Source organism: Drosophila elegans, unplaced genomic scaffold, assembly GCF_018152505.1.
Source record: "Drosophila elegans isolate 14027-0461.03 unplaced genomic scaffold, ASM1815250v1 contig_476, whole genome shotgun sequence".
NCBI lineage: Eukaryota > Metazoa > Arthropoda > Insecta > Diptera > Drosophilidae > Drosophila > Drosophila elegans.
This window is the reverse complement of record NW_024545863.1, coordinates 11,187,539-11,215,033: the sequence shown is the minus strand read 5'-3', so window position 1 is coordinate 11,215,033 and position 27,495 is coordinate 11,187,539. Positions and strand designations below refer to the sequence as shown.

Genomic DNA, 27,495 nt, shown 5'->3' with positions numbered 1-27,495 from the left:
CATACTGTTATGATCATAATATCAGGATGAATATGTGAAAATGTTTTAGTTAAATTTAATTTTATTTAGAAAATAATTACAAGAGCAACTGAAAACCGTAGCTTTTTTTCACGTTTCATTTTTTGGGTTGTTGCACAAAAAAACACTCAAAGTGTACGTATTGCGTTTCATATTTATTTATCAAGTTTTGCAATTTATTATCTTGAACGGTTAGCTTACTTACTAAGGAAAGACACTTAAACACAGGGCAACTAAAGGAACAGCAATGCTGTCGCGGCAATTTAAAACGACCTTAAGGGTGGGTGAACAATCCAATTCCTTTCTATACGAATTCAAAGCGTTCTAATGACTACCAAACGAATTTGCCATTGGTAATTTAATTACTTTATTATAAATTAAAACTATCACTAGTCGCAGTTTGTTTTCTAACAAGTTTCTAGGTTTTTGACTTAGGAAAATAGCGATGACTAAAGCTAGAATGTTGGTGTGGAAATGAAACACAGCTATTATTGCACTCACTAACTCTCTCACTCTACATTTCAATCTCTCCCTTGCTCGTTTTCCCTTTACATATGATACAATGATATGTGATGAGTTTTTAAGTTAAGTTGTTTTATAGTTTCTACAAAAGTCGACAATTTGATTGTGATTAGTTTTCGGAAAGGTTTGCATGAATCTCCCTGAAGTTAGCATTTCCCTTTGATTAACAGCTTCTAAGATTACTTGATTCCGATTGGTTTTTGCTGTTTCCTCGTATAAATTCGTATTTTAGTATTTTATTTAGCATGCAAAGAAGGCGGCTCAGCATTCGTCGTCGGTGATTGTGTAGCTGCCCCGAAACTCGCTCAACGGCGTTGCATTCGCGGTAGATGGCGTCATGAGTGGCGCCCCCTGGAAGGAAATGGCCAGCGGCAGGGCCGAGGGGGCGCACAGGCTTAGGGCTCCTCGTCCTTCCGTCACGGAGCGGTAGCGCAGCGGGCGGCCGGAACTGCAATGGGACGACAATAACTAGGTTATTGGCTTCGCCTTCAAAAGCTTATTAAAGTCAATAGGATTATAGTTAAAAGTCACAGGCAGACCGATCAAAACTTGCTTTGTTGACCCAAAAATAACTGAATAGTTAAGTCTTTCTATAGAAACCATTTGTAAGGCTTAGAGCCTTAACTCTAACTGATATGTCAAACATTGGTTGGTATTTCTTAAGCTATGAAATTCCAACATTGTGCCTTCGGTAAACCTTAAGTGAACCCAAAATTGTGAATTTAAATTTTTGGTTTTTTGGGAGTGCAACTAGTCGTTTCTATCTAGGTTAATCATGTTCATGTGCAGGGTATAAATTCTATTGATTTTACAAATCCCTATTTCAATGCTTGTACAATCATTGTTCCAAACCAATTTAATGTACCGAACTTTTCTTTCTCCCTTTGGCTCAACTGAATTCCCCTCAATTTACTTTGGCAGTGCTCGATTTCTAATCAGTGACCATTTATTGCAGCTATACTTGTATACACACCCGTTGCCCCCACCACTTAACTTGACTCTGACTGAAAAAGTAAAAATCCCTTAAAATCAATCATACGTCACGTTGCACATTAATTCCCAGCACAATGCACTCCCCAGAGCAATAAATTGTGTCCAATTCCCTGTGGCCCTTTGGCTCCGACTCACCGTTCGCAGTTGCACTTGAGCAGGCGGATGAAGGCCGCCCGAAACGTGCGGTTGAATATGGTGTAGATTATTGGATTGATCGTCGAGGAGACGTAGCCCAGCCAGAGACAGGTGTTCACCACGTGCTCGGGCACCTGGCACTCGGGACAGGCGGCGAAGATGATGTTCAGGATAAAGAACGGCGACCAGCACAGAACGAAGGTGAAGAACACCAGTCCGAGCACCTTGGTGGCCTTCTGCTCTGTGGCAACTGCATTGGCCGATAGACTATTCCGCTTGCTGCGATTGTTAAGGAAACTGCAAGGATACAAATCAATCATTTGTTTATTTGGCTTCGAAAATATATATATTGAAATTCTGTCATTCTAAAAAGTTTAAAGCCAAAACTTCCACGGGTTGAGTGTTGAGTTAAATAATTAACAGTTCTTTTTTAAAGTTTATGCTAAATGCTCTAGATATTCAAGCGTAAACACTGTTTAACAAACAGAAATATAACGTTCTTTAACTTTTGTAAACATCTTATAAAGGATGGTTTCCTAATATAAATGATAGAGTTCAACAAAAATTAAAAAGAAAATACTTATAAAAAAGATTTACTGTTCTTGATACGGATATAGCACACTGAAACCTGGATGAAAAGTACGTTTTATTCAAAAACTTTGTTTCTGCTTACCCGTGTTTTATTTTATATCTCTTTGAAAATGAACTGGTTGTTTACAACTAGAGATATAAAATAAAATACAGAATATAAAATAGGCGAAATGGTTTTTAAGCTTTAAATCTTAGAAAAACTTATTCAAAGATCAAGGAGTCCAATTATTACAGAAACTGAATTTCTAAAAATGTTACCTATATGCTTTGTTTTTTTTATCTTTGAGTGCACATATTAACCTACCCCTGTGTTTAAAGTAAATTAAAATCTGTGCACCACAACCTGTAGATTTTTTTTCTCAGTTTTGTATTATCTTGAAGTTTATTGGACAATGTAATTATATTCCCCATCCTCACTCACCGTAAATTAAGGGTGGGTGTGGCAACGCGGTTTAATGCAAACTTAAAGGGCCGCATTTTGTGGCGCTGCCGCTCATCAGGTTTCGAAGCCGTTGGCCTCACCTGCTCCAGCAGATGATTGCCTCCAGCTCCCTGACTCTGGCTGAGGTTCATACTTGGGCCCTGGATGGTGGCGATTTTCGTCATGCTGGTGCCTTCAGGAGTTGTGCAGCTCGTTGTCGCAGTTGATGAGCCATTGCCACCCCCTCCAGATTCCGTCGGCCCACCAGTTCCACCGCCTCCAGCTCCCGATCCAGCTCCGCTTCCATTGCCACTTCCATTTGTCGGGTAACCCAATTGTGGCTGAGAGATGCTCACACGCACAGAAGCCCGTCTGTTTGGATGGCTGTCGGATGGTGAAGAACGAATATTCGCAATTTAGAAGAGGCAGGGAAAAAAACTGAGGGAAACAGTTTTTCTAGATTTTAATCATAGGGGCTATAAATAAAATTTTACATCAAATTTAAATACTTATTTGAAATTAAGAAGGTTCAAAATCAGTTCCCGCAGGAATTTTTTTTTCAAACTTTTACGATCTACGAAAGCACTATACCAATTAAACAATAATAAATATAAAAAAATGTAGGTTTTTCCCTCTGTACAAGAAGCATTGCATACTTAGATTGTTTTCTTATATAGCCGAGCGAGTGTATATTATTAGATTAAAGCCTCTTGATTGCGGGGGCCCTTGCGAATCCGACACCAAACTCTACCGTTGATAAAATTGGCTTCTAATGTAATGATTGTCGAATGGAGGAGTTTAGGGGAGCGGAGCACACTGGAAGCTAAATGTAATGAATTTCAGATGTTTGCATCCTCTGAACCGCCCTTACAAAATTGTTTTTCGCTATGTTTTCTCGTCGAGCCTTGGCATTGGCAATTTAGCTAAATGCCTTGTTTGCCGGATGGGCTGATGAAAGTAAAAAGGAAATGGAAGCAAAGGTGCCTATTATATTGGAGTTATGTTAGTGCGGTTAATTTGGCTTTCTATTAGAAAATGACTCTAAGTGCTTTATCTCAGCTAACACGATGTTATAGACGAAAAGTATGTGTTTTATAATATAAGTGCTGTTTGTCGTTATAAGCATTATTGCATTATTTTGAACCTCAATAATTTATTATTGTTTTCATAATAAAATTGACTGGAATGGAACATCAACTTCAAGCTTCAATTTCTACTTTCAATTTTTTTAAACAATTTTTTTGACATAAGTGATAAAATGAATTCGCCGCAAAATTATTTATGCTACCATCTGTTAAAAATAACTAGCAACTCACTAGAATGAAATTCATTGCCTACTTTTAAAATAAAACAAGAAAGGAAAAAAACTTGCAGCTATTGCAAAAATGTAATACTCTTTAAAATATCTAAATTTCGAATTATATGCGTATATGTTTAAAACATTAAAACTATGATGATTTTTAGGCAAATTATTTGATCGTTCCTATGGCATCTATATGATATAGGTTCCCAATTTGAATAAATAATCCCATTTTGCAATTCCTTTCTTCGTCTCCTAACAATTCAAAAAATAAGGAGAGCAGACTTTAAAACTGTTGCTCTCTCAGCGAATTAAACTCAAAGTCCCAATATAAATGTGTATCGTCCAAGCGACGTCAAATGTCTAACTAACAATTTGTAAAGTAACAACTTTACCCGGCTAAACTTCTTTGCTTTTTGGTAGCGAGTAACAAAAAGTTGTCATATTTCCCACGAGACTGGCGACTCTACCTGGGGCCTTTGGCTCATTAGGAATTCATACATTTATAAGGCCACTTGTTCGTCAGACGAAAAAGTACAAAAACACGGTGCGCATAATCGCGAAATTTATTAGCTTTTTCCCGGCTTAAGCGAGAATTTATTTCGCCCGTCGCTTTAGTTATGCTAAAACGCTGCTGACAACCAGCAGCCAAAGTCATCTGCAAATTTCTGTGGCACTTTTGGTTGCACTTCTGCTTTTATTGCAGCAGCTTTTGGGTGTTCTTTTTGAGGCTTTTGCTTGCATGTCTGGACGGCTGGTAACAATGTCGGATGCGACATTTTCCTTTCTTGCGGTTTCCCTTTTTGCATTTTATGCAGTATTTATTGTTCCAACAACAACAATGTGGCAGCAGCTGAAGTGGTGCGACAAACGGTTTCGTGTTTTCATGTTTTTTTTTGCCCCCCCGTGCACCACATGACGTATGAGTGATTTATGCACAAGCCACCATACGCGACAGATTACGTATACGCCATGCTATGCGAATGCTGTGAATGTGCATTTAATAGCTCAAATATATAATTGATTGTTCTTTTCAATGGTAGGGGAATTAATTTAATTTTTATATTTTTATACATAGATATGTACACTATACAATAAAATAGTTGGTTATAACATTTTAATTTGCAACTGCGTAAAGTTTTTGCATTTATTTTGTAATTATTACTTACATTTTGAAAAATATTTTACCAAAGAAAGTGGTTACAAAATAAGGCAACAACATTTTTCCCCCCAAAACTTTCCGCCGACGGAAGTGAAAACTTGTAAAACAAATGTAATGGTTTGAAAGTATTTTTGTGCACAGAAGTACACTAGCTTACAAAATAAAAATATGTTGTGGTGCAGTAAGACCGATACGTAGTTAATAAGAGTGAGCGGCAAGCATGACTTTACATACTTGGTTTCATAGAGGAATACATAAAATGTAATACCGAGCAATAAAAAAGAATTCAACTGTTTAAAAATACTTTTGTGGATTATAAACTTTTAAACTAATCAAAACCGCCGGTGATATTGAGTTATGTTTTGTCGTTTTGTTTAAAATTTAATCACTTATCTAAAATTTATGCTGAAATTATAAAGTGATATTGAGCACTAAGCAGGTAAAGTCTATACATTTGTTAATCTGTTTTAGTTATTGATTTATTTTAGTTTGTAAAATTGGTTTATAAGCAATTGTCTTCAGGAAGTAAGTTGTCGACTTAAGTTGGTAAACTAGTGTTATTTATGACGAAAAAGTATACAAACTAAACTCTTTTTTTGTTTTAAGCTAGCTAGAAAATATAAGCCCTTTAGAAAACCAAAAGGTGTTTATGAAGCAGTTCAATCTGTTTTATTTGTTAATAAGTGTAATTAAGATGTTCTTTGGTGTTATTACTTAAGCTTGTAAATTGCTTCTGGTGGGAAATTGGGAGACGCAAACATTTGGGATTTGTCTTTGCTTGTGGCTTTGTTCCTGAACCACAATAGCTTTAAATTTCATGGATGAGTTAAGTTCGTGGTCAGTTCAAAATGTAAATTCAAATCGGTGAAAAAAATATATACCTAGTCTGCCAAATGTTCAACTTACTTACTACTTTTTTCTTTGTATTTACACAGGGAAAACAGAGCCCTATAATACCAAGTTTTAAGCGCAAAAAGGATAAAAACATTGTAACAAGTACATGCAAAATAGATTAGTAATAATAGCGTTTTAAATTTTGAAAATGTTACCACCCTTTTCTTGCACCTTAAACTTTAGCAAGTTTTCTTTGTGTACAAAAAACCAAGGAAAGAGGGAAAAATAAGCTATAAAATAATTCCGCTTAAGTTCTAGTTTGATTCTATTCGGTGCAGACGTGCACCCGTCTTGGGAATATTTCCATCATAATTCACAACGAGTGGCCACGCCAGTAATTAAGTTTTCAAGTGTTATCCACTCACCTGTCCATTAGGTTGGGATTGCCACCGTGTTTGCGCCAGAAGCTGCTCGAGTGCGACTTGTTGGTGGTGTGGCAGCTCGAGGCGGGTGACGACGACTGCCGCAAGATGCCGCCGCCAGAAAACCGGAAGCTGCTGCGGCCAGCGGTGGCCCCCCTGGACCCACTTCCTCCGCGATCCCCACTGCCGTTGGCCACGTTGCGGAAACTGACCGTTCCGATGCTCCTGCAACTCGTCGTTCGCTGCTGCATCAAGGGACGTTCGGCGGGCTCCACGCTGTTGCCCCTGGTGGCAGATCCCCGCATGACTCCTCCCTTTTCTATTCCCGCCCCCGCATTGTTAAAGTTGCGAGTGCCGTCACCCATTGACAGGAATTTGTTGTTGCTGCTGTCCATCTGCAACTGCTGCTGGCTGTTCTGCGACCTTATGGTGAAGCGTCCACCCAGCCTGAAAAAGTGATAATCACAGGTACACTAAACATATTTAACATAAGCTTGTACAAATGGAATTAAAATATGTTTTATTCAAAATAATGATTTAAGTAAAGAAACTAAGTTCATATCAATCAATAGATTTATTATAGTATGCCAGTGAGTAGCTTTAACTTTTTTGTTTTACTTTTTAAAACTTCTGTAAGTGGAAAAGTACCGCTTACTATTTATAAACTGAAGGTTTTTAAATATTTTAAGTAATTATAAATTATAAATATTATAAAATTCTTAAATCACATAAGTTTTATTTTGATTCTTTCTAATTTAGTATTACAAATTTATAATTTGTTCATACCCAATAGATTAAAATTCATGTAGCAATAGTTTAGTTTTTATAGCAATTTTTTTAATGAATGAATTTTGTTTGTATTTAAAATAATATATTTTCAAATAATTTTGGAAATATTTATGTTTTTAAGTGCAGTGAAAGCGTAATGGCTGAATGAATTGGTAGTTGATTGAGTTTTCGCTAATTTGCGCTTGATTGAGCTTCGATTGACCGCTGGCAGGCAATCAGTGGCACAAGTTGCAGTATTTAAAGGAGATAGTGAAAAACGATTAACGCCGTAAAATGAGTGACGGAAATTTGGTGGCACCCAGATAATGATTGTGTGTCGAGGAAAAACTTACAAAAATATTTAATCAGTTTCTCGTCTTAAATTATTTGAATTTTATTTGATTGAATCAAAATGTTTCTACTTCCCATCAGATAAAGAATGTTTTAAAACATAAGCTTTAAAAGGAATATATTTATATATTATTTGTAATTAAAATTTGTAAGCACTAAATTACTTTTTGATTTCTTATTATTTATTTGTGTGCGTAAGGGCTACGGAAAATAATAAATAGGCCCTTTACTGTCAGTTTTGCTCTAACAATTACACAAGATAATAAGTCGATAATGAACCTGCTTCTAGACTTACCTGCGGAAAAGTTCACTTTCCGGATGCTCAGCGGCAAAACGTGCTTTCTTCCGGAGGAGGGGAATGGTCAGGGCGTATGTGGTCACCATCATAAGCATGGGGATGTAGAAAGCCACCAGAGACCCAAAAACGAAAAAAGCCCGATTGTTGATAACACAGATGTTGGGTTCGGGCATTATGTTTTTTTCGTTGACGAGACCTAAGTGCATCAAAAATAAATATGTTAAAATATGTCAACTTTCAACCCCTCCCAACTATTTTACCTAGCACTGTTATTGAGCTGGATACCATCATGGCCATCACCCATACAATGGCAATCTTAATACCAGTCAACCGCTTCGTGGATCGATGCCTCGAACCCAATGGATTTCGTATCCCCATATAGCGTCCCAAACTGATGAAGCACATGTGCAGGATGCTCGACGAGCAGGCCAGCACGTCACAGGTCACATAGATGTTGCACCAGGTAAAGCCCAGTGGCCAATAACCTGAAAAGCATAATTTATTAGGTTTGCGTAAGTTTAATAAAACCGAATCAATTGGTTCCTTTTTAAATACACCATCCTGTCGTGGCTAGAATTGTGATATTATCAAACAAAAATTAATCGTAATAAGGTCAAAAACACGTGGCCATCGCACCTTCAGCATAAACAGATCTGATATCATATTTTGTGATAAAAAATAATTGTGCATTCGACTAAATAATTGCATAATAGTACGATTTTTAGCTCAAATTTATTACTGCAATGTGAAAAACGATTTATTATTATTTGTCAATATTTGTTCTGTTAACGTTTTAATTGCCTTTTCTGCACCTTTTTTGCAGAGCTAAAAACAATTAATAAATTCGAATTGCGAGAACGTTTTTAAAAAATAAAGATTAAGATAATTGTTGATTTTGTTAAAAGAAACTGAAAAATTGATTTATTATTTACTTATATGTATTACGCTCACCATCGATACTACCGTTCTAGGAAAAAACATTAATTATGGAGTATTAATAGAACATTTGAATATGAATCGATAATATCGATAGTGGCAACAATCGACAGCTAAAACTATCGATAGTGCACTCGAAACCGGTAAGGAACTATTAGTAATACAATGGCGTTGAAGTTTTACGTCACCTGCCATATAGTCTCCTTCTAATTAAGATTTCTTTAGAAACAAAAACAAAAAACAAATCGGCTTAATTCGTTCTTGGTTCTAAAAGCTACAAGAAAAATGGGAAAACATGTTTTCTTATCCATTGAATCTTTCAATATGCACACAAGTGGTATTTTTGTGATGTGTCCCTTTAATTTGGATTCATTTCGTGCTGTGGGTTAATTGCTTAACACTAGACTGACCCATCCACCTTGACATCAATAGACAGCTGGCATTCCAACGGGCTCAAGCTCTCAATGGGAAAACCACTACAAAAACTCAATTGCCGTCCTGCCGGGAGTCGAATTCAGTATTAATTAGTACAAATTGCGCTTAAATGCGTTGGGCGTTGAACATTCGAGTGCTGGGTGATGGGTGGTTTGGGCTTTTACACGCTCCTTGGCCAGAGACAGACACATAAGGGTCCTTTTGCCAAACAAATGCTGACAAACAGGAGTTGGGGCGTTGCCATTGGGGGTGAATATCATGTCGTATTTAGTTTTATTTGGTTGTCAGAGACACACACGGACGGAAAATGTGTGAGGAAGTTGTCAGTATGTTTATTACACATACGCCATGTGGTGCGCTTAGCGTGATGGCAAACTCAAGTGGCAGAAGTATAAGCAAATACAGCTGCAGTCAATATAGAGATGAAAAATGCCTTCAATAAAATACGATTTTTATTGTTATACATACATACATACTTTACCGATAACGTTTTTTGGAAGTAACCTTCATTTGGAAAGGTGGTTTCCATTTTAATTGACATATTTTTCTCCCCATATTTCAATACTACTTCTAGTGAAGGATATGGTTAGAAAAAAATAGTTATAGTTATAGTCCCGGGTCTAAGAGATAACACTTTAATAGTACCATATATCGTTAAAAATTGATACCCCTTAAAAGCATATCATTACAATTTATCATTTCACATTAAAAAAAAATATATAAATTCCAGAATTGGCAGAATTGAAAGGCAGCTCAGGATATCTTTTTTGTAAAGGATATTTCATTATTGTTTCTATAAAAAAAATCATACCACTTCCTTTTAAAGTTAATGATTGCCGATAAAATATTTTTGAAAATATTTATCACCAAATCAAATGCCAGTAAGTATAAGAATGGGTCAAAACGCATAAATACATTTTTGATTTATTGATTTTTATTGGTTTATTTTTTTTTTGAGCTTCACCTTCTTACCATATTTTTAATTGGTTTGGCTTATTTTGAAGTTGTCGCAAAATCAAGTCTTTATTAGTGCGGAAAATAACTAACTGCCCTGACCGAACAATAACCAATGTTTACATAAACTTAAATAAACTAAAGACCTCCGACTGGCCCCATTTTCGGATTAATTGTTGGCAAAGGCTCGGGTCGCTGTTTTTGTTATGGTTGCCGCTGTAGCTAAAACCACTCTTAAGGCTTTTAGTTACATTTCGTTTACAGTTTACGTCGACTTCTCAACGCAGCACTCACACAGAAAAAAACACAAAAGTGGAATAACAGACCCTAACCTCAGTCCTGGGAACTGCGAATGGTCCTTAAGTGTGGCAAAATATACTAAGTAAACGAAAAATCAAAAAAAGACAAATAAGAACGTTGTCGAAAGCCTCGACCGTAAAGGAAAGTAATGTTGGATTTCCAAATGTGCACTTTATTTTTTAATTATAGAACAAATTCAGGAAATATTATTAATTTTCACTACATTTTAAAACTTAATTTGTCTACAATTTATGTAAGAAAATCTTTTTGAGCTGGAAAAGTTTTACTTATAAAATTATTCCTTGATGATTAAAGTTGATTTAAAAGAACTAACAAAAAAGTTATAACATTTGATTTCTGGTGTAAATGGATGGTTTTTTTTAGAACGTTACAAGTGCGAAAACCACTTCCACGTTAGAGAAATATTTTTGTCTGTATTAGGAGCTATGGATGTATATATGGTGGTGTTTGAAAGGCTTAGTCTGGAATACAGGAAATAACCATTTCATTATTTTGTTTTTAAAGTGGTTGCCCCAAAACGACTGTGCATTGTGGGTAAACTAATGTGTCTTAAAGATAAATTAATTTCAACGATGTTGTTAATGTGCTTGGGCAGGCATTTCAAAATGTAAATTCGATGGATATGGGGCACGGGTAAGGGTTTGTTTTTCATTTCCAGGCTTAGGATCCACGTATGGTGATGAATGCACGCCTAATTTATGCGAGCTTTTGATCTGCTTTCGCTACGTTGAATTCTCTTTTGGCCAGGATGAAAAATGTTGGGGATGGGTAGGACTATATTTTGTGATTAAACAGTAACCTAAATATGTTTGATTTAGCATATTTTAAAGGCTGAGGTTGGATTTAATTTCTTTATTTTAAGATTTTAATAAAAGTTGATTAATCCAATAAAGGAAGCATGCTTGAAGCTATGTCCTATGTAATTTAAAAGCTACGAAGTTTTCATTATATTTAATTGACATTTTTCGGTTTTTCCCAAACCCAAATAAAACCAAAACACTTCATTACGCGGTAAAAAAGTCGTTTCGATCGTAAAATATCTGATACCAAATTTTGGGACAAAAATGAAAAAGCATCGACTAAATAAATACACTTTTTAAATGTTCCTATTCATACATTTTTTTGCAAAGTATCTTTCAAATTAATTTGCTTAAATTAGGAAATTAACATTTTACAAATATTTAGTAAAAATGTTTCTTCCTTTAACCCGGAACCATATTTTTATAAATTTTAGGGAGAAATTTTTGCCAAGCCAGCATTAAATGCTCTAAGCTGAGAAAATTTGACGTTTGCCTTGTTGTATATTAAAGGTTGAGGGAATCTCAAGGGCTATAAAGGTGAAAAGTAAAGAAAAATTGACTCTAACAACCTTTAATAATTTGAAAAAAGTAAAAAAAATTAAAAATTAAATAATTTTTTAACTATTTTTCATTAGACCAATTATGTCTAAGGCTTCGTGAATAATATTTAACAATACCTTTTTAATGACATATTTCACTGGTTGTAGTTTTAGTACTTTAGGCCGTGTTTAAAATGTATCTATTTTTAGCGATTTTCCGCTAAGTAAGCTAGTTTTTCAAAAAGTCGTAGAACAAACTTTTTTATAACGACCCGCGTAGCACAAAAACAATTATTCCAGAATTCTAAAAAAAGTCCTTAAAATTTTTTGAAACTTCACAGCAGAGCCTAATATACATTCTGTTACTATATTGAACCAACATAGGCCTCGATTTTTGCCAGCAAATACTTATTTGTATATAAAATAAAGGTCTCAAAGGTCTCCAGATTTTGGGGCATCACAACAGTATGCATGTTTAATCCTAATACAGTAGTGTTTCTTTGGGAGGAACTTATTTTGGCTCGACTCTTAGTGGTGATTCTAAATATGCACTTTTTCGCGTCGAAAATGCTTCCTTATTTTGGCCCGAATACAGATTGCTTATTTCAGAGTAAGAGGAATAAAAGAAAAAAAGAAAAACGAAATCCTTATTCAAAGTCACGCGTTTGTCATAGTAATTTGTTGCTTCTGCCACTTACACTGAGAAAACTGAACTAGTAAAGCGAACGTTTTCGAAAAACTTTTGAAATACAAAGTCCGTTCTCAAGAAAATTGTGAAATAAATCACAATTAAATTAAAGTGCGCTCAATCAAGACAAAAAATTAGAACTCTTTATTGTTTTATAAATGTTATTTCTGTCTATTTTTCTCAGTGCTCCATTGTACTGCTGCATTGTACTGTGTGTGTAATTGAGCCGAAGCGGAAGCAGACAACGAGGCTAACAACTCATGACAATGGGCGAGGCGGAATGGGGGCGTGGCAGCCGGCTGGCGATGAGCATAGGGTGGAGGAAATGGCGTCGAAATAATTCATGTGCAAATGCATTAGTCGCTGACTTGCATTGCCACTTGATTGCTGAAGTACACTCGAAGAAGGAAAGTGGAAGATAAAAAGTATGCTTAAAGGAAGTCGGAATAAAAGCTATTTAATGGTTCTTAAAGGGAATTCTTTGAGAATTTTCAAAAACTCTGTTTTTAGATTTTTAGATCAGCTGACCCATAGATGCTGTAACTTGAGGTGGCAAAAAAATACAATTATTTATTTAAATGGTATTCTTGGAGAATTTCCAAAAACACGGTTTTTAGACTATCAACTGACCCATAGATGCTGTAACTTGAGATTATTTATTAACTGCACTCACCTAAAAAAGCAGGTATGGCACCCATGGGCATCACGAACAGGCTGACCAACAGATCGGCTATAGCCAGTGAAAAAAGGAAGTAGTTGGTGACGTTCTGCAGCTTTCGATCCAAGGCAACGGCCAGGCAGACGAGGATGTTGCCCAGGCCACCCGCAAAGATGAAGAAGACCACGAACAGGAACAGCCAATCGTAGCCGTGCGGACTGTAGTCCAGAAAGCTCTTGGTGACCCCGAAGTCGGCTGATGTGGCTGCGATGGAAGCGACTGTTGTTGTTGTGGTCAGTGCTGTGTAGTTGGACAGAATCACATCTAAACTGGTGGTGGAGCCATTCAAAATGCCAAAGGTGTCGTTGCCGTGTTCCATTAGCCCACTGACGTTGAGGAAGGTCCACAGGCCGTCGGTGAGCTCGATTTGATACGCCTCTAGCAAGCTATCGTTTGAAGGGAGCTCCTCCGTGCTCTCGAACTGCCGAAATGGATTTATCTGGTGCTCCTGCAAATGACAGAGGAATTGTTCCTGCGCCGGCCCCAGCTCACATTGCAATCCAATTACTTCCTCTTCGTTCTCGCAGCTCGAACTATCACTAAGTGTATCACTCGCATTATCACTGAGGGCGCCGTTGATTGCCAGTCGAAATTGCTCATACGCCTCGTATGGCACCTGCAACAGTCGCGCCTTCAGCCTCAACGTGCAGCTTTCAGACAAAGGACTCTCCTCATCGCATCTATAGGTTGCAGTCTGCTCAGCTTTATCGAATGTTTGACGAGCACACTGGAATGTGTTGCTGCTGATGCTGCTGATGCTGCTGTCGTTGATGAGGATGTTGCTGGTGGGCAGGATGTGGTCGTTGTTGCTGCTGGTGTTACTGTTGTTTCTGCTTTCGCAGTTAATAAATGGCCACCAGACCTCAGGCCAAACCGCCTCTTCCAGTCGACAATTGAAGTGTCGCTGTGAGAGTGTTGCTGCTGTGTCTGCTGCAATTGATGTTGCTGATGTTGCTGGTGTTGCAGTCGTTGGTCCATGACCAGAGTAGCTTTGCATCTCCATCTCATCCTAAAGCTGTGCGGCTCCCTCCACGACAACAATGACTCGCAGAAGTCGCTGTTGTTAAGTGCAAAGAATTTGCCTGCAACAGAAAGATGAAAATATTGATTATTAACAGCTAGTTGGCTATTTACAACACATTTAATTCATGTTAGATTTACGTGTCCTTACACCGAAATTACGACCTCAGCTTCTATTTAATTCAGATACTAGATAAGTTGATTTTTTGCAAAAAAAAACTTCAACCAAGTTTGTAAAATCATATAAGAATGTGCATGGGTATCTAATAATATAAAAGTAATTTAACTTTTACCCTGAAATGTTGCACACACGTTTTTTAATAATTTGCGCGTTTCACCAAAACTCTGCGGTATTCGTTACCTTCGAAATTGAAAAACTTACTATATATTCGAGGGATTGGTTTTTACTACTTCCCCGAATTTTACGCATTCGGGGAAGTAGTAAAAACCAATACCTCGAATACATAGTAAGAGCCATAAAGGTGTAAAGAAAAAAGACAATTTTTTAGCCGTTTTAAAGGGTTTTATTTTGATCAGCTACACTTTGTATTACCTTAAATGTTCAACAATGAACATTTACTTCTCTGATTGATTTCGGTGTGCCAAATGTCAAGCTAGCAATGGAAATCTTAGTGTTATGGGAAATGGGTCTTTCAAATTAAAAAACAGAAGTTTTAAGAATTTTTTATTCACAATAACATTCTTTACTTTAATATGTACATTAAATATTTTTTGTAAAAATAGTTTTAATAGGTATATTTAATTTTGTTATGACCCAAGTAATCTTCAAACTACAAAATTTAAAAAACAAGAATTTTTATGTCGAAACATATTTCCAATTATGGGAATTTTCCACGCGGCCATTTCACAATTAGCCTTTTTGAGAGGCATGAGCGAAATATAGAATTGAGCTGCCCTATTGTACAATACGTGTTTGTGTGCTCCTGTCAATAGATGACAGTTGAAGAGTTGAGCTCGATGGGATGCATCACATGATGATGATGATGTTGATGTCGATGGCAATGATGCTGATGCCTGTGACTATGACGATGCCAGTGTCAACAAGGGCTGGCGACTCGATTTGAATTCGCTTTAAATGGCGCGGCCAACAAAGGATCCCACGCTCATGGGTCTCCCTTTGACCTTCGGCCAGACATCCGTCCATTCCCCTCCCCCCGGCCAATGGCCTTGAATGCGGCTTTTGTGGTTGTGTCAGTGCCAAATTCAGCCGTCAACAGCGTGCTTCTAAAATGTGGTTCCCATTTTCCCATTTTTGGTTTTTAATTTTTTTGTTTTCATTTGCGGCCTGCACAAATTTGTTGTTGCCACTGATAATGAGTCTTGTTCACACATACATGCACACGGGTGAAAAGTTAATTTAAAATGCTGCAGACCCAAAAGATTTTTCCAAGCACTGCTGTGCTGCAGCTGCGTTCCATCTACTCTATGCGCCGCCCAAATACAAAACTAACAAAAACAATGAAAACAAAATTAAAGTCAGATCGTTTTTATTGCAGCTTATAGGCTTTCTCGTTTTGGAAATTCATAAATGATAACTTTGATGTTTTTTAATTTTGTTTTTGGAAATGGGTAAAAAGTTTATTATGTTTAAAATAATTCAAAGTTCATATTTGACTTTTGAAAAATCTGTAGCTTGTCCAAAACACTTTCAAAAAGCCGAAAAAAAATCTTTATTTTTAGATATAAAAAAAATTGTTTTATGTTTAAAATGAATCAATGTTAATTTTTTGGTACGTGCTCCAAAACACTTTCAAAATAGCAAAAATATATTTAAAAAAAAAAATTCGTTTTTAAAGCAAGGAAATATGTTTAAGCAGTAATTTCTGAAGAAATCATTAAGATAGCTCCTACCAATCAGAAGTTATTTAATATAATAATAATTTAAGTGACTGTAAAACTTCAAAATTCCAAAAACCGGCCCAAATGATTTTGTTTTTGTTGTGAACCCAAAAAGTTCAATGAAAACTGAATTTAAAGATTTAAGTGGCCCACTTGGCAGATTTTCACTCGTCTCTAAAATTGTCAATTTATTGATCTTGCTTAAATAGGAGTCCAAATATGGAGAAAAATGGTTGAAAAAGTAAATCTGGCAGGGACTGTAAATAAAGACTATTTATGTTTTTAAAAAAAAAAAAAAAAAATTGTAAAATAATTACCAGGTTTTGTATGAGAGGAAGCTGTAAGAAAATTATATCAAAATAAATGTTATAATGTAATAGAGTTTTTTTTTATATATTTTAGATGTATCGTTATAAATGTTAATTTTACTTTAAGATAATTTTCTTTACTCTATGGCTATTGTAACCTTAAGTTGTACATTATCTTAAATTACATGGTATTTTACTTATTAAAATTTTTAAAGCAGCATCTTTTTGATAATGATCAACTCGACCATTCAGTAAAGCGTTATTATTCGATAGGATTTTTCGCTGGCTGACACTAGCCCCTATACGACAACAAAAGTGGGCCAACCACACACATGACTGTGATAAATACTACAAGGTGATGAGTGGGAAATGCAAGGGGTCCCTTATGCATATGAAATGCGCTTTGACAGTGCACTTTGCCGACTTAATTTGAGTGGCGACGTGTATGCAGCAGCATCCACACATATCCTCGTAACGAGAAGGAGCTTTAATGATGTCGCTGCAATTTAAAGTCGAGGCTTGTTCCTCGAGGGAGTAGTCACTTTAATCATACACAAGTCTTTGTTTCTGTGTGAATGTTGGTGAGGGGCAGAAGGAGATACTCTTATTCAGTTGAGAGCAAAACGAGTGAAATAATTAAAGTCTGTTTGTTAATGATGTGGCTGGTAAAATGAATGATATCGTTCACTGCATCTTGCTTTGCTATAGTTTTGCAAACTATACGTTAAAACAGATCTGTTGGTGAATTCTAACAATTTTTTTTTGAAATATTGGGACTAAAAAGGCTAAGAAATATCTTATGTTTTTCTAAGTAACCAAAAATATCATATATTATTAGTTACTTTAATTACTTAATAATTTAAATTTTATATTTAAGTTACCAAAAATGCAATGCAGTGAAGGAGACGTTTCCGACCCTATAAATTTTATATGTGATTTATACTTGGAAATTTTTTATATGAATAATGTCGCTCTTTTTCCCCTTTTTGAACTGACCTACCATAAGTCGTACATGGCACTCACAATCACAATCCTTTACATGATAGGAGCGAAATATTAATTGTCGTTTCAAAGTCTTTAAAAATTTTCCAAAGGCTTGCAATATTTTAATAAGAAGGTAAATGTATAATTTAAAATGATTAGTAATGTTTATATTTAATTTTTTCATAGTATAATGACCAGTGCCTTAACAATAATAATAGAATACTAAATAAAATTGAGAAAATAAATTATGAAACATCCAAAGCTTAGTTTTAAGGCTCAAAATGCACACTAAACATTTAAATATGACTCTGAGTCATTAGATTTTGAATATTTTACTAAAGAATGTAAACTTGATATGACAAGGTTTCCATTTAGTTTTCCCTCCTTATATTAAAAGAGCTTCGCTTAACCGTAAATAGAGTTTCGCAGCGGCAGGGTAAAAAAACTTGTAAAACAACCAACTTTGTTGGTACATAACTGCAACAAAGATTGCAAAGCAAACGAGAAAAACACCATAGAAATAGACAAGCCAGGAAAAATAATATTTGCTTGAAACTCAATATTTGTTTAAGGTCTTATCGGTCGAGTGGTGTGCATAGTATCTATTAAAAATGAAATAAAACTTTTCCAATTGATCTGTGACAAGCAACTTAGGCGCTATATTATTTACTTCTCCGACCGAGTAACCAGCTGTATTTACATTGTTTTTTTTTTTTTTTGCTAGTGCCATTATCCATGGTTGCTGTGGTTGCTGCTGTCATCACTCGTGTGTGGCTTAATTTGCGGTTCATTATGCAATTAATTATTAACGGAGCGTTGCATTTTGCATTTTTCCATACCACTAGAATTTTTTTCCGTTTAAATTTCACTTTATTTATAGACAGCTTTTGATGCTTACTTGTTTTACGACTTGTAATCTTTACTGGCCAGTAATATTCAAGCAGCCGTGTCGTATGAATTACAATTCATCTTTGTTGTCGTAACCGAAAACCGGAGCTCTTAAAAATGTGATTCATGAATTCACAAAAGTAGCCACACTTGAAGACAATAATTAATTGGAAGATGATTTGCGTTTAGCGATTTGTCAAAAGCGGCCCCCACTTCCCATTCCATGTCATCAATTACATCCTGTCTGACAATCAAGTGGCCAACCAAAATTTGGCAACAGAACTTTATTAAGCTTTAGCTTTTTGGCCATTTAGAACTCTCACTTCCAAGTAAAATGGCAAAGAAAAAAACACTGCGAAAAAATGTATACTTATTTTCAAAATGTGTCAATTCAAGCTTTACTAAACATTCCATTTATTGTTGATGCAAAGTAGTTTTACCAATAGTAATGTATTTAATGTACACTCCAAAAAATTGCCATAGGAACTATATTTTTGCAACATGATTTTTAAATTGTTGATTATGAAAAATGTCTTAACAAGACGAGTATAAATTAATACCACGAAAGTGTCAAAATAAAACTTATGTGTTTTAAAAAAGGTATTAGAATACAGTTTTAGACTCTTTTATATAAAAATTAAATATATATTTTTATCAATATATAATTAATAATATATATAAAAAAATGTATTTTAAAGACACACTTATTAAAATTAACTATTCATATTTTTTATTGTACCTAGAGAACTTCCTTGTTCCTTAGCTCGGTTCTATATCAACCATGCAAAAGATTTCTTGCCAACCAAATGTATCACTTTTTAATGACAAGACGTTCTCAACTTCGTAGAGTTAAGCCCCTAATGCATTTGCCATTTGCGTAATTATTATTTAATAATAATCAAATTACATTATACTATACAAAATGTTAAGGCGACAGTCTACAAAATTACTAAAAAAATTATTCGCACTCAACTTCTCTGAGCGTAGACGTATAAAAGGAAAAGCAGAATTGGGATGGGCTTAGGGAGGGAATGGCAACCTTATTGTACCAATGTTCTCGCCTTGCATGCAGTTAATGAAGAGAAATGGCCAAAAGTGTTTTATAAATGTTTTTGCTCAAATTGCTTTGGCTACTCTTGTGGGGTATGTTAACATAAATGTGATGCTTGAATATACAAATTTTTATGCTTTTCATATATATAAAAATTGTTTGCAACTTTAAATACAATTTTAAATTTTTGAAATGGCTTCCAGCTTTACATTTTCTTTTAATGTTTAATAATGGTTTCTCCGTTTCCTGACTAATTAATTTATTATGCTCCTTTGTCCGTTTGAGCAGCTAAGAAATGGGAGCATTCCTACAATTATTCTAAATTCTTATTATTTATGTAAAGTGTTATTTCAGAGTATTTTCGCTGCCGCCGTGGAATTCGCAATCATTTTTTATCGTTGTGCTTTTGCTTGAACCCATTGCTTCCCGTTGTTGCTATTGTCGTCTGGTTTTTGCGGTTGTTTGCGGAAGTGCGCATCAATAAAAGTTCGTTTATTACATTTTTGCGGTATTTTGGGTATTTTTTAGTGACTATTCTGCCTCTCACGCATTTTTCTAATAACTTCCACGCTTTAATGTCAGAGCTAGCTTTTAGATACGGAGCAGAGAAGAGTATGACCTCTTGCCCCCACCAAAAATTTAGTGAGGGAGATGTATAGCTGGTCATTAATCTGACTTTGCCAAAATGTAAATGAACTTCGAAAATATTTTTTTACTTAGACCACATCCAAATATTCTTGGCACGTTGCACACCGAAACAAATGAACGCGAAGCCGAGACAAATAAGTTAAAGTTGATGCAACGTGCATTGAACTGTGTGGGCACTCATTCTTATTGCATTTTTCATTCTCTTTTATGGCTGACATTAATTTTTGAAGGAAAAGTCTGTTTGTCAATTTGCCAAAAAGAAGATAGTTTTAAGCTCACTTTTACGCAATATAAATTTAATTTAATAATTTTTAAAATTTTGAATAACTAAGTAGATAATAGACCAACGCAATAGTGCAAAAACTTGCGCGCTGAACAAGTACACACATTGTATGTACATAGGTATATACAAAGACGGTGAAACGTTGACTGTATTCATATATGTAGTCTGTATTAATAGTCTTGCCTTTACTTTCGACTACTATAGTTGAATAAACTAACAGCTCAATCAGAAAAGCATCAGATATCGCCAGATATCAGCAGCGATTGTGACATTGGGTACAAACAACTAATGCACTTGACCTCGCAGCCACTTTGTTGTGGAGAAGGGAGGTTCCGAGGATTTTTTGCGGTTTAATGGGGATATGTGTGATGGGTTCCCATTTGGTAGTTTTTCGCTCTCAGCTTAAATTGAATTTGCATACGTAATTGCGAAACTCTCTGTTGGCTTTAGGTGCGAAACTAACTCAATGTTCAAAATTCCATTTCACATGGCAACAACAACTTCTTACATTTGGCACGTTTTTTTCCTCTGGTTGGCTTGTGAAAACATTTGTTGTGCAGATTTATGGCTTAATATGTAAAACCGCATTATAACGTTAGCATAGCTAAAAATAAATTATGATTTAGGGCCTTTCCTAGCATGTGGAGGGTTTGCTTCTACTAAAAAAAATGGGGAACACTTAAAAATGTAAAATAAGTTTCAAAATCGTTCTTTTGGAGAACCTGAGTTTTTATCTGTTTTTTTTTTCAATATTTTTTTAGGCATTATATTTAAATCGCTCTAAATGAAACTATATTTATAAAGCTATACGTCTCTAAGACAATATATAAACAATTCTTTCTCAACGCTGGTTATATTTCAATTCAAATCAACATTCTAAATAAAAAATTCATTCATAAATTAAACAATATAATCTTTTCTGTAAATAAGCATCTAATTATCCCATTGTGATTATTTGTAGTAATTATGGTAATACTAAATTACAAATTTTATTTGTAATTGAAGTCTATATTTAGAAGAAAAAAAATTGAAAAAATAAATAATAAAATATGGTGGTTTGCTTTGATATTATAATTTCATATCTCAGCACAATTTAATATCAGCTTTATATATATATAAAGTACACTTTTTTTCGTTATTTGTGTGCATACAAAGTTTCTTGCAGTCTGGGAAAAGAAACCTATGTGTTATGTTGTCCTCTTCCAAGTCATTTGCTTGGATGGCAAGTGTTGGATCCACTAATGCACATCGAGCTAGACATTGTGGCGCTAAGTAGTTCAAGGCAGCCTTGAGCCCCAAGACTGTGTAAGTCTTGTGTTGGTTTTTCCACTACCTGAAAAGACCTACATATCCCAAAACCACCCCATATTTCAGTCCCACTCTGGCCACTCACTTAGCAGAGCATTTTCACCTGCGATGCGTTTATAATGGAAGCCCGACCAGGTATAAAAAGCTGCGAGCGACATATCGCGTATACGGCATGTTGTGCAGAGAAGTAGTTATCCACGAATGAATATACCAAAAGAGGATGAGCATGAGCGCGCGTGAAGGAGCATTCGAGACGTGTTTGCTTTTTTTTTCATATTTCACTTTCTGGCTTTCGTGCTTTTCATGTTGTCATTCATTTGTTTGACGACTCTTGTTTGCTGGCAATCAGCCAAGGCTAATAAAAGAACAAAATAAACCAAATAAAACGTTTCAACTAATTGCTCTTGAATTGTGTTCGCTAAATATAATTATATTTTATTTTCAATTCCGTCGATTAGATATAACTGAATACGTTAGCTTGCTGTTTCTTGAGCCAAAGGAATATAAATTAAACCGATTTGAAAACTGATTCGAGATCGCGTCTGGCTTAAAAAAAATAGATTATCTCTCAGTATCTCTGGATGACTTGGGTGCCCTCGGATCACCGGATCCATCGGGGTCCACTTTCATTTTGGATATTTCAGCGTTCTGCTTGGTGAACACGAACCTGTGATACTGTCTGGCCAAATTGGAGCACTGCAGGGTTTCGTTGGGATACCGTTGATAGCAGTGGATCAGTTCCTCCTCGAATTTCCCAATCTCGCCTTCATAATCCTTGGCCCAATTTACGGTCTGGCCAAAGAGCTCTTGAACCCGCAGCAGGGATTTTCCGAACTCCGTTTCCTCGACCTCCATGTAGCGCTTTTTCCAGGACTTGGCCACTGGAACTGGCTGCATATCTCGAGTTTCCTTCGGGCTATGTTCCATCGTAACGGGGACACCGGAACTTGATTCTAAATCGGGTTTCTGCTTACATTTTTCGCAGAGGGTGGTACCTAATTTTGAGTCCTTGGCAGTGCCCTCGATTCTTTCCACCACATCCCGGGTAATCACAAAAGCCATTGGATTGGCCATCTGCACCGTCTGTGGCTTGCTGTTGCTTGCGCCCATTTCTACACATTTGCTGTGAGTTCGCTTTTACTTTTCTGGTTCGATTAAATGCTCCGTTTCGGAGTGACGGATAATTTGAAACATTTGAACCCTAAAGCAAAGGCTTTTTATGAGGGGAGGTGTGTTATTTTTATGATTATAAATACGTTACATAATAAAATAGTACAATTATTAATTTTCTTCCAAGACTTGACGGTCTTTTGACATTTCTACTTTATTTTCATTTTATAAATTCGTCTATATAGCATGACCATAACAAAACGTTTTTATCTTTACACGAACACGAGTAAACAGGCCTAATAGGTCGAGATATATTAGACAAACGACATCTATTCCCTACATTAATACTACTAACAAATAACAAATGTTTATGAATAAACGATAGTTTGTTTAGAATGTGCCGCATCACTTTTCTCTGGAGATTGGGGCTCCATCCAGACGCTTAGTCAACTCACTTTTAAATATAAAGACATATTAACGTGAACCTCGGCAAATGTTTTATATGAAGTGAATCTTTCGGACTCTTTTGTAAAGAGATGAATTACGCGCCTTGGTTACCTTTTGTAACACTTATTTTCTATTATACAATATTAAACGTCTTAATGTTTACTTTAACAAATGTTCTGCGACGCGCTTTGTTTGTTTGTTGAAAGAATGAAAAGTAAACTGCGGCTGCCATATTAGGTTGCAGCTTTAGGCACGTGCCCCCTTCAATTTACCCCTCTTCTAACCAAGTCACACTCGTTTGCGGCGTCTTAATTGTGCTGTCAATCATTTTGCATATTTGCACAGATCCAGCAAAGTTAAAAACAAATATGCGCGTAAAAAGTTTAATAAAATTAAATAAATTTGTGATGGTCAAGCGGAAGCACAGGAAAGTGCATTGGGAAATAAATTTAAATATATGCAAAATGAGCAATGAGCAATGAGGATGCTGAATAAAAGCGTTCGGGCAAACGACAAATCATGTGAAATTGCTGAGAGGTCGCACTTACTGAATAATATTTATTGATTGTTGATACTTCAATGCTCGTGATCAATTTACACAGCAGCCAATTAAATGATAAGGCAGAAGGGGGGAGAGATATTTCAAATGCCCATTTGGCATAAGAATGTTTCAACAATTGCTCAAAGTCAACGGGCAAAACGATTAATTACGGGCGTCAGTTTATTGATTGAATAAATATCAGAGGTCCGGAGATTTACTTGTTTTGGGGCATTTCAGAACTGCTGACTAAACACATTTTTTGTTTAAACAAATTTTAAAGAGTTGAAATGTTTGAAAGTCGTTCTAAAGATAAGTATGTAGGTAAGGTTTACTATTTCTTAAGTCTTTAGGCAGTATATTTTTTGCACCATCGTGAAATATTTTAGGAATGTCGAGATATAAATTTAAAGTAAAATATAATACAAGGGAAAAGTATGACTAAATTTAAATTAAGTGCAGAACGCAAATTGTTTTTTTTTTTAATTTTCTGATTGGGCTTAAGAAAATCTATAAATCTGAATATGACCTAATAAATAGAAAAGCAACGGCCCCCGAGAGAGATTAATGCCTATACTTTGGCTGAATTAATTTATTTTTGTTGGCGCACGCTAAACTAAGCATAAAGACAATGACGGAGTGGCCAAAATATTTTAAATATTCGATTGCCGAACAAAATATGGATTGTGTTGATGGAGTCTTTTTATGCGTGTAGTAAGTGCGCTGATCAATTGCCATATGAAAGATCCGGATTTACCCATCAATTTAAAATGCTTTTTGTACATCGCTAATTGTTTTCTGAATAAACTAGAATTTAGGATAAACATTGTACGAAAATATACTCCATGAAAATAATCGGTGTACATACAAAATTAACCGAGTAAAAGCAATGAATAAATTATGGGATTTACAAATGTATATATGGGATTGGATATATAAATGTATAACAAAACTAAGAATAACGTGTTAAATACAAATATTGATAATGAAGAACTGTATATCTCGGCATTTATTAAACTTTGTAATGTTTCATTAGTTTAGCCATCAAAATGGGATCTAATATGCGGTAAACCACAGGTTTGCCACCCTTTCTCATATACCATCTTTCTGCAATGTTAATGGTTAACACTTGGGCTAAAAGTGTCATAACTTAAATGCCTGTTGCTGACAGACCCTCGAACTTGGCTTACACAACTTAGAAGCAGAGGAGCAAGAAACAACAAAATGACCTTCAGGTAATCAGCGGCAGTTTATGTTTGTTCGGTCCACTAAACTTTTACGGCCGTTCCACTTATCTGGATGAATTTGTCTACGGACCTCACAGAAAATGACTTTCGCTCCGTCTTAATGACAGCTGGTCTGATAGCAGGATCTGCACCTTGGGCCGGCATAATTTCAGCATGTCCTTTATGTCTCATTAAAACTTTACGCACAACCGCCACAGCGGTAGCAAAAAAGCTTAATAGTTTAATTTCCCGACAAGAAACCGAAAACCCTAGAAAAGTATAAATGAAAAAAAGGTAGAGGGATCCATCCAAAAAGGTAAAACAAAAGGTAACCAAAACAAAGAGAAATGGCAAACATTTGGTTTTAGGTTGCTTGGTAATAAATCTTCTTTTTCTGCTGACATGTGAGTAATCATGTGCGAGTTGGGGTTAGATCCCAAATGGAAAGAAAAAGACCGAGGAACCGGCTAGGCGGGGAAATCTGATTCAACTTATTTTTTACTGACTTCTATTTAGATTTACCTTTGTTTTTTTTTTGAATAACGGAAAATAGTTATTTTTAGCTATGATTTTTGTATCTCAATACAGATTACGAGGGAAACGAAAAACTTTAAGAAATTGTACGTTCAATTTCGCAATCATTTCCGGTTGACACATTTACATTTTGTAAACACATATATTTAGAATAACGCGCTGTTACACATTTTTTTAAAATTAGTTTGTATCTGTGTATAATTCAATTATTCAATTTTGATTGAACAAACTGACCCGTGTCATACATTTTCCTAAAGCTTGCTGAAAAAGACGAATTTCCCAAGAAATTTCGGAAAGTTGCATTTGTAAGTTTAGGTGATCTTATTCTCTACAAAATTAGCTAGTTTTTTTTTTCACCGAAACTATATATAGTACAATTTATTACTTACGTTTTTTTGTAATTTAGGATTTACAATTTCACAAAGAGTTGCCAAATCCGTTTGTTGCAAAACAAAATTAGTTGTTTATTTTAGATAACACTTTTTCTTACTTTTACCTCGTTTATTAAATTGATACACTAAGTAGTATTTCTCAACATTTCACATTTTAAACTTATTATAAGCTCCAGCTGCATATATAAGTTAACAGCTTTTGTAATAATAACTTTAGCCTAAAAAGCCTGCATTTTGCAATAGCACTGCAACGGCACAGGTATTTTTTATTATTTGTACATTCGTTTATTTATATGAATTTTTGTTTACCTCTTATTTGTTACGAAATTGCAGTTTAAAGTTGTTGTTTATTAGCAATTATTATTTACCCAGTATATCTAAAACATTTTTAATTTAATTGCTTAAATTTTTTGGTATCACTTCACATGTTTTGTAATTACACATTTTGTGATAATTTTATTTTATTTTGTTAAGACCATTTGATGAGTGCGAATATTTGTTCGTAGTGTGGAGAGAACGCTCTGAAGGCGAACGCATCGCGGCAAAATTTCAAAACAAACTGATTGTGTGAGTTTTCCAAACTGGTCCATTGGGTCTGAAAAGCAAGTGGAAAACAGCAGCAGTGAATTCGTCGTCGGCATCAAACAGTCCGCTCTCTTAGTTTTGCGCTCCGAGTCGCTATACGCTCTCTTGTCAAACAGTGGGAAATTTTCCAGGTTTTGTTTGGGAAATTCAGCGAGGAAATTGCTGCTTTATCTTGTAACACTGCAAAAGGGTGTGAGAAGTTGGCCACGTGCTTTGGCTCCATGGCTGTCAACATTCGCTACGTGATTCTGGCGCTAGTCCCTCCCCTCCCCGAATGCTCCTCAATTTATGAATGAATTATATACCTACGGAATGCAAGAACGGAGCATAAAAAATAGTCACTTTTACTTTAAGAGTCTTCTATTGGACACTGAGGTGTATATTTTGTGGAAACATAATAATAATTACTATACTTGAAGGTTATTATTAATTGTTAAACTTTTTACAGAGCTAGAGTTTCACCACCAGAGTTGCGGCTAATCCACAATTACTTTGATTGTAATATTCTGTTAGCACTTAAAACAACGTAATTTTTGTCAATTGTCACTGATAATCTCTAAAAAATTGATGAAATAACAATGATAACTTAACAATAATTGTATGTATTTACTTTCTTTGCTTCTTAGGGATTACTTAATTTATTGAATTTATTTTAAACCATTTTCATTTAAGTGTACCTGTTCTTGCGTTTTTGGTAATAAAGTCAGCGAAAGTCAGAACAAATAATAATTTCTTTGCTATAAACTAAGGGTACTGTAAAATATTTCGCACGGATTTCTTTCAGTTATTTAGTTCCAACAAATTTATTTCGGAGAAACACAAGTTTCGTTTCCCTTTTATGATGTTTCTGCTTCTTCACCTTATTGTGTTCTTATTTTATATTTTAAATGCAAATTATTGAAACGTGCATTGGTTCTTTAATACAAGTGGCCAACGGAAAATAACTCAGTGTGTCAACAAAAAATAAATACGTGAAAAATAACACATTTATACATACCTACAAGTTCATGTGCATGTCAAGAACGTGGCTCGAATCTTAAGGAATAAAACATATTCGCAATTCCTCTCAACTGTATTTATGGGACTCACTGATTTTCCGGACTGCTG

The 27,495-nt window shown here is 35.3% G+C and overlaps 2 protein-coding genes across 4 annotated transcripts; both read right to left on the bottom strand.

Annotated features, from left to right (window-relative positions):
• Positions 1-152: 152 nt before the first annotated feature.
• LOC108141196 (dopamine D2-like receptor) lies at positions 153-27,495 on the bottom strand. 3 transcript variants are annotated; one of them, XM_041709538.1, is made up of 10 exons: positions 27,386-27,495; positions 26,113-26,693; positions 25,801-26,048; positions 13,162-14,288; positions 8,076-8,300; positions 7,813-8,011; positions 6,402-6,845; positions 2,681-3,064; positions 1,669-1,965; positions 153-988 (listed from the first exon to the last, which is right to left on the bottom strand). In XM_041709538.1, the coding sequence occupies exons 4-10, from the start codon at positions 14,207-14,209 to the stop codon at positions 802-804; spliced, it is 2,784 nt and encodes a 927-aa protein (XP_041565472.1). In that variant the 5' UTR covers positions 14,210-14,288; positions 25,801-26,048; positions 26,113-26,693; positions 27,386-27,495; the 3' UTR covers positions 153-801. The 3 variants fall into 3 exon arrangements, with proteins under 3 accessions (XP_041565472.1, XP_017119929.1, XP_017119930.1); XM_017264440.1 differs by having other exon boundaries at positions 25,801-26,693; XM_017264441.2 differs by lacking the exon at positions 25,801-26,048.
• Positions 21,977-22,747, bottom strand: LOC108141198. Its single transcript, XM_017264442.2, has one exon. It carries the CDS (start codon positions 22,664-22,666, stop codon positions 22,118-22,120), a length of 549 nt encoding a protein of 182 aa, XP_017119931.1. The 5' UTR covers positions 22,667-22,747; the 3' UTR covers positions 21,977-22,117.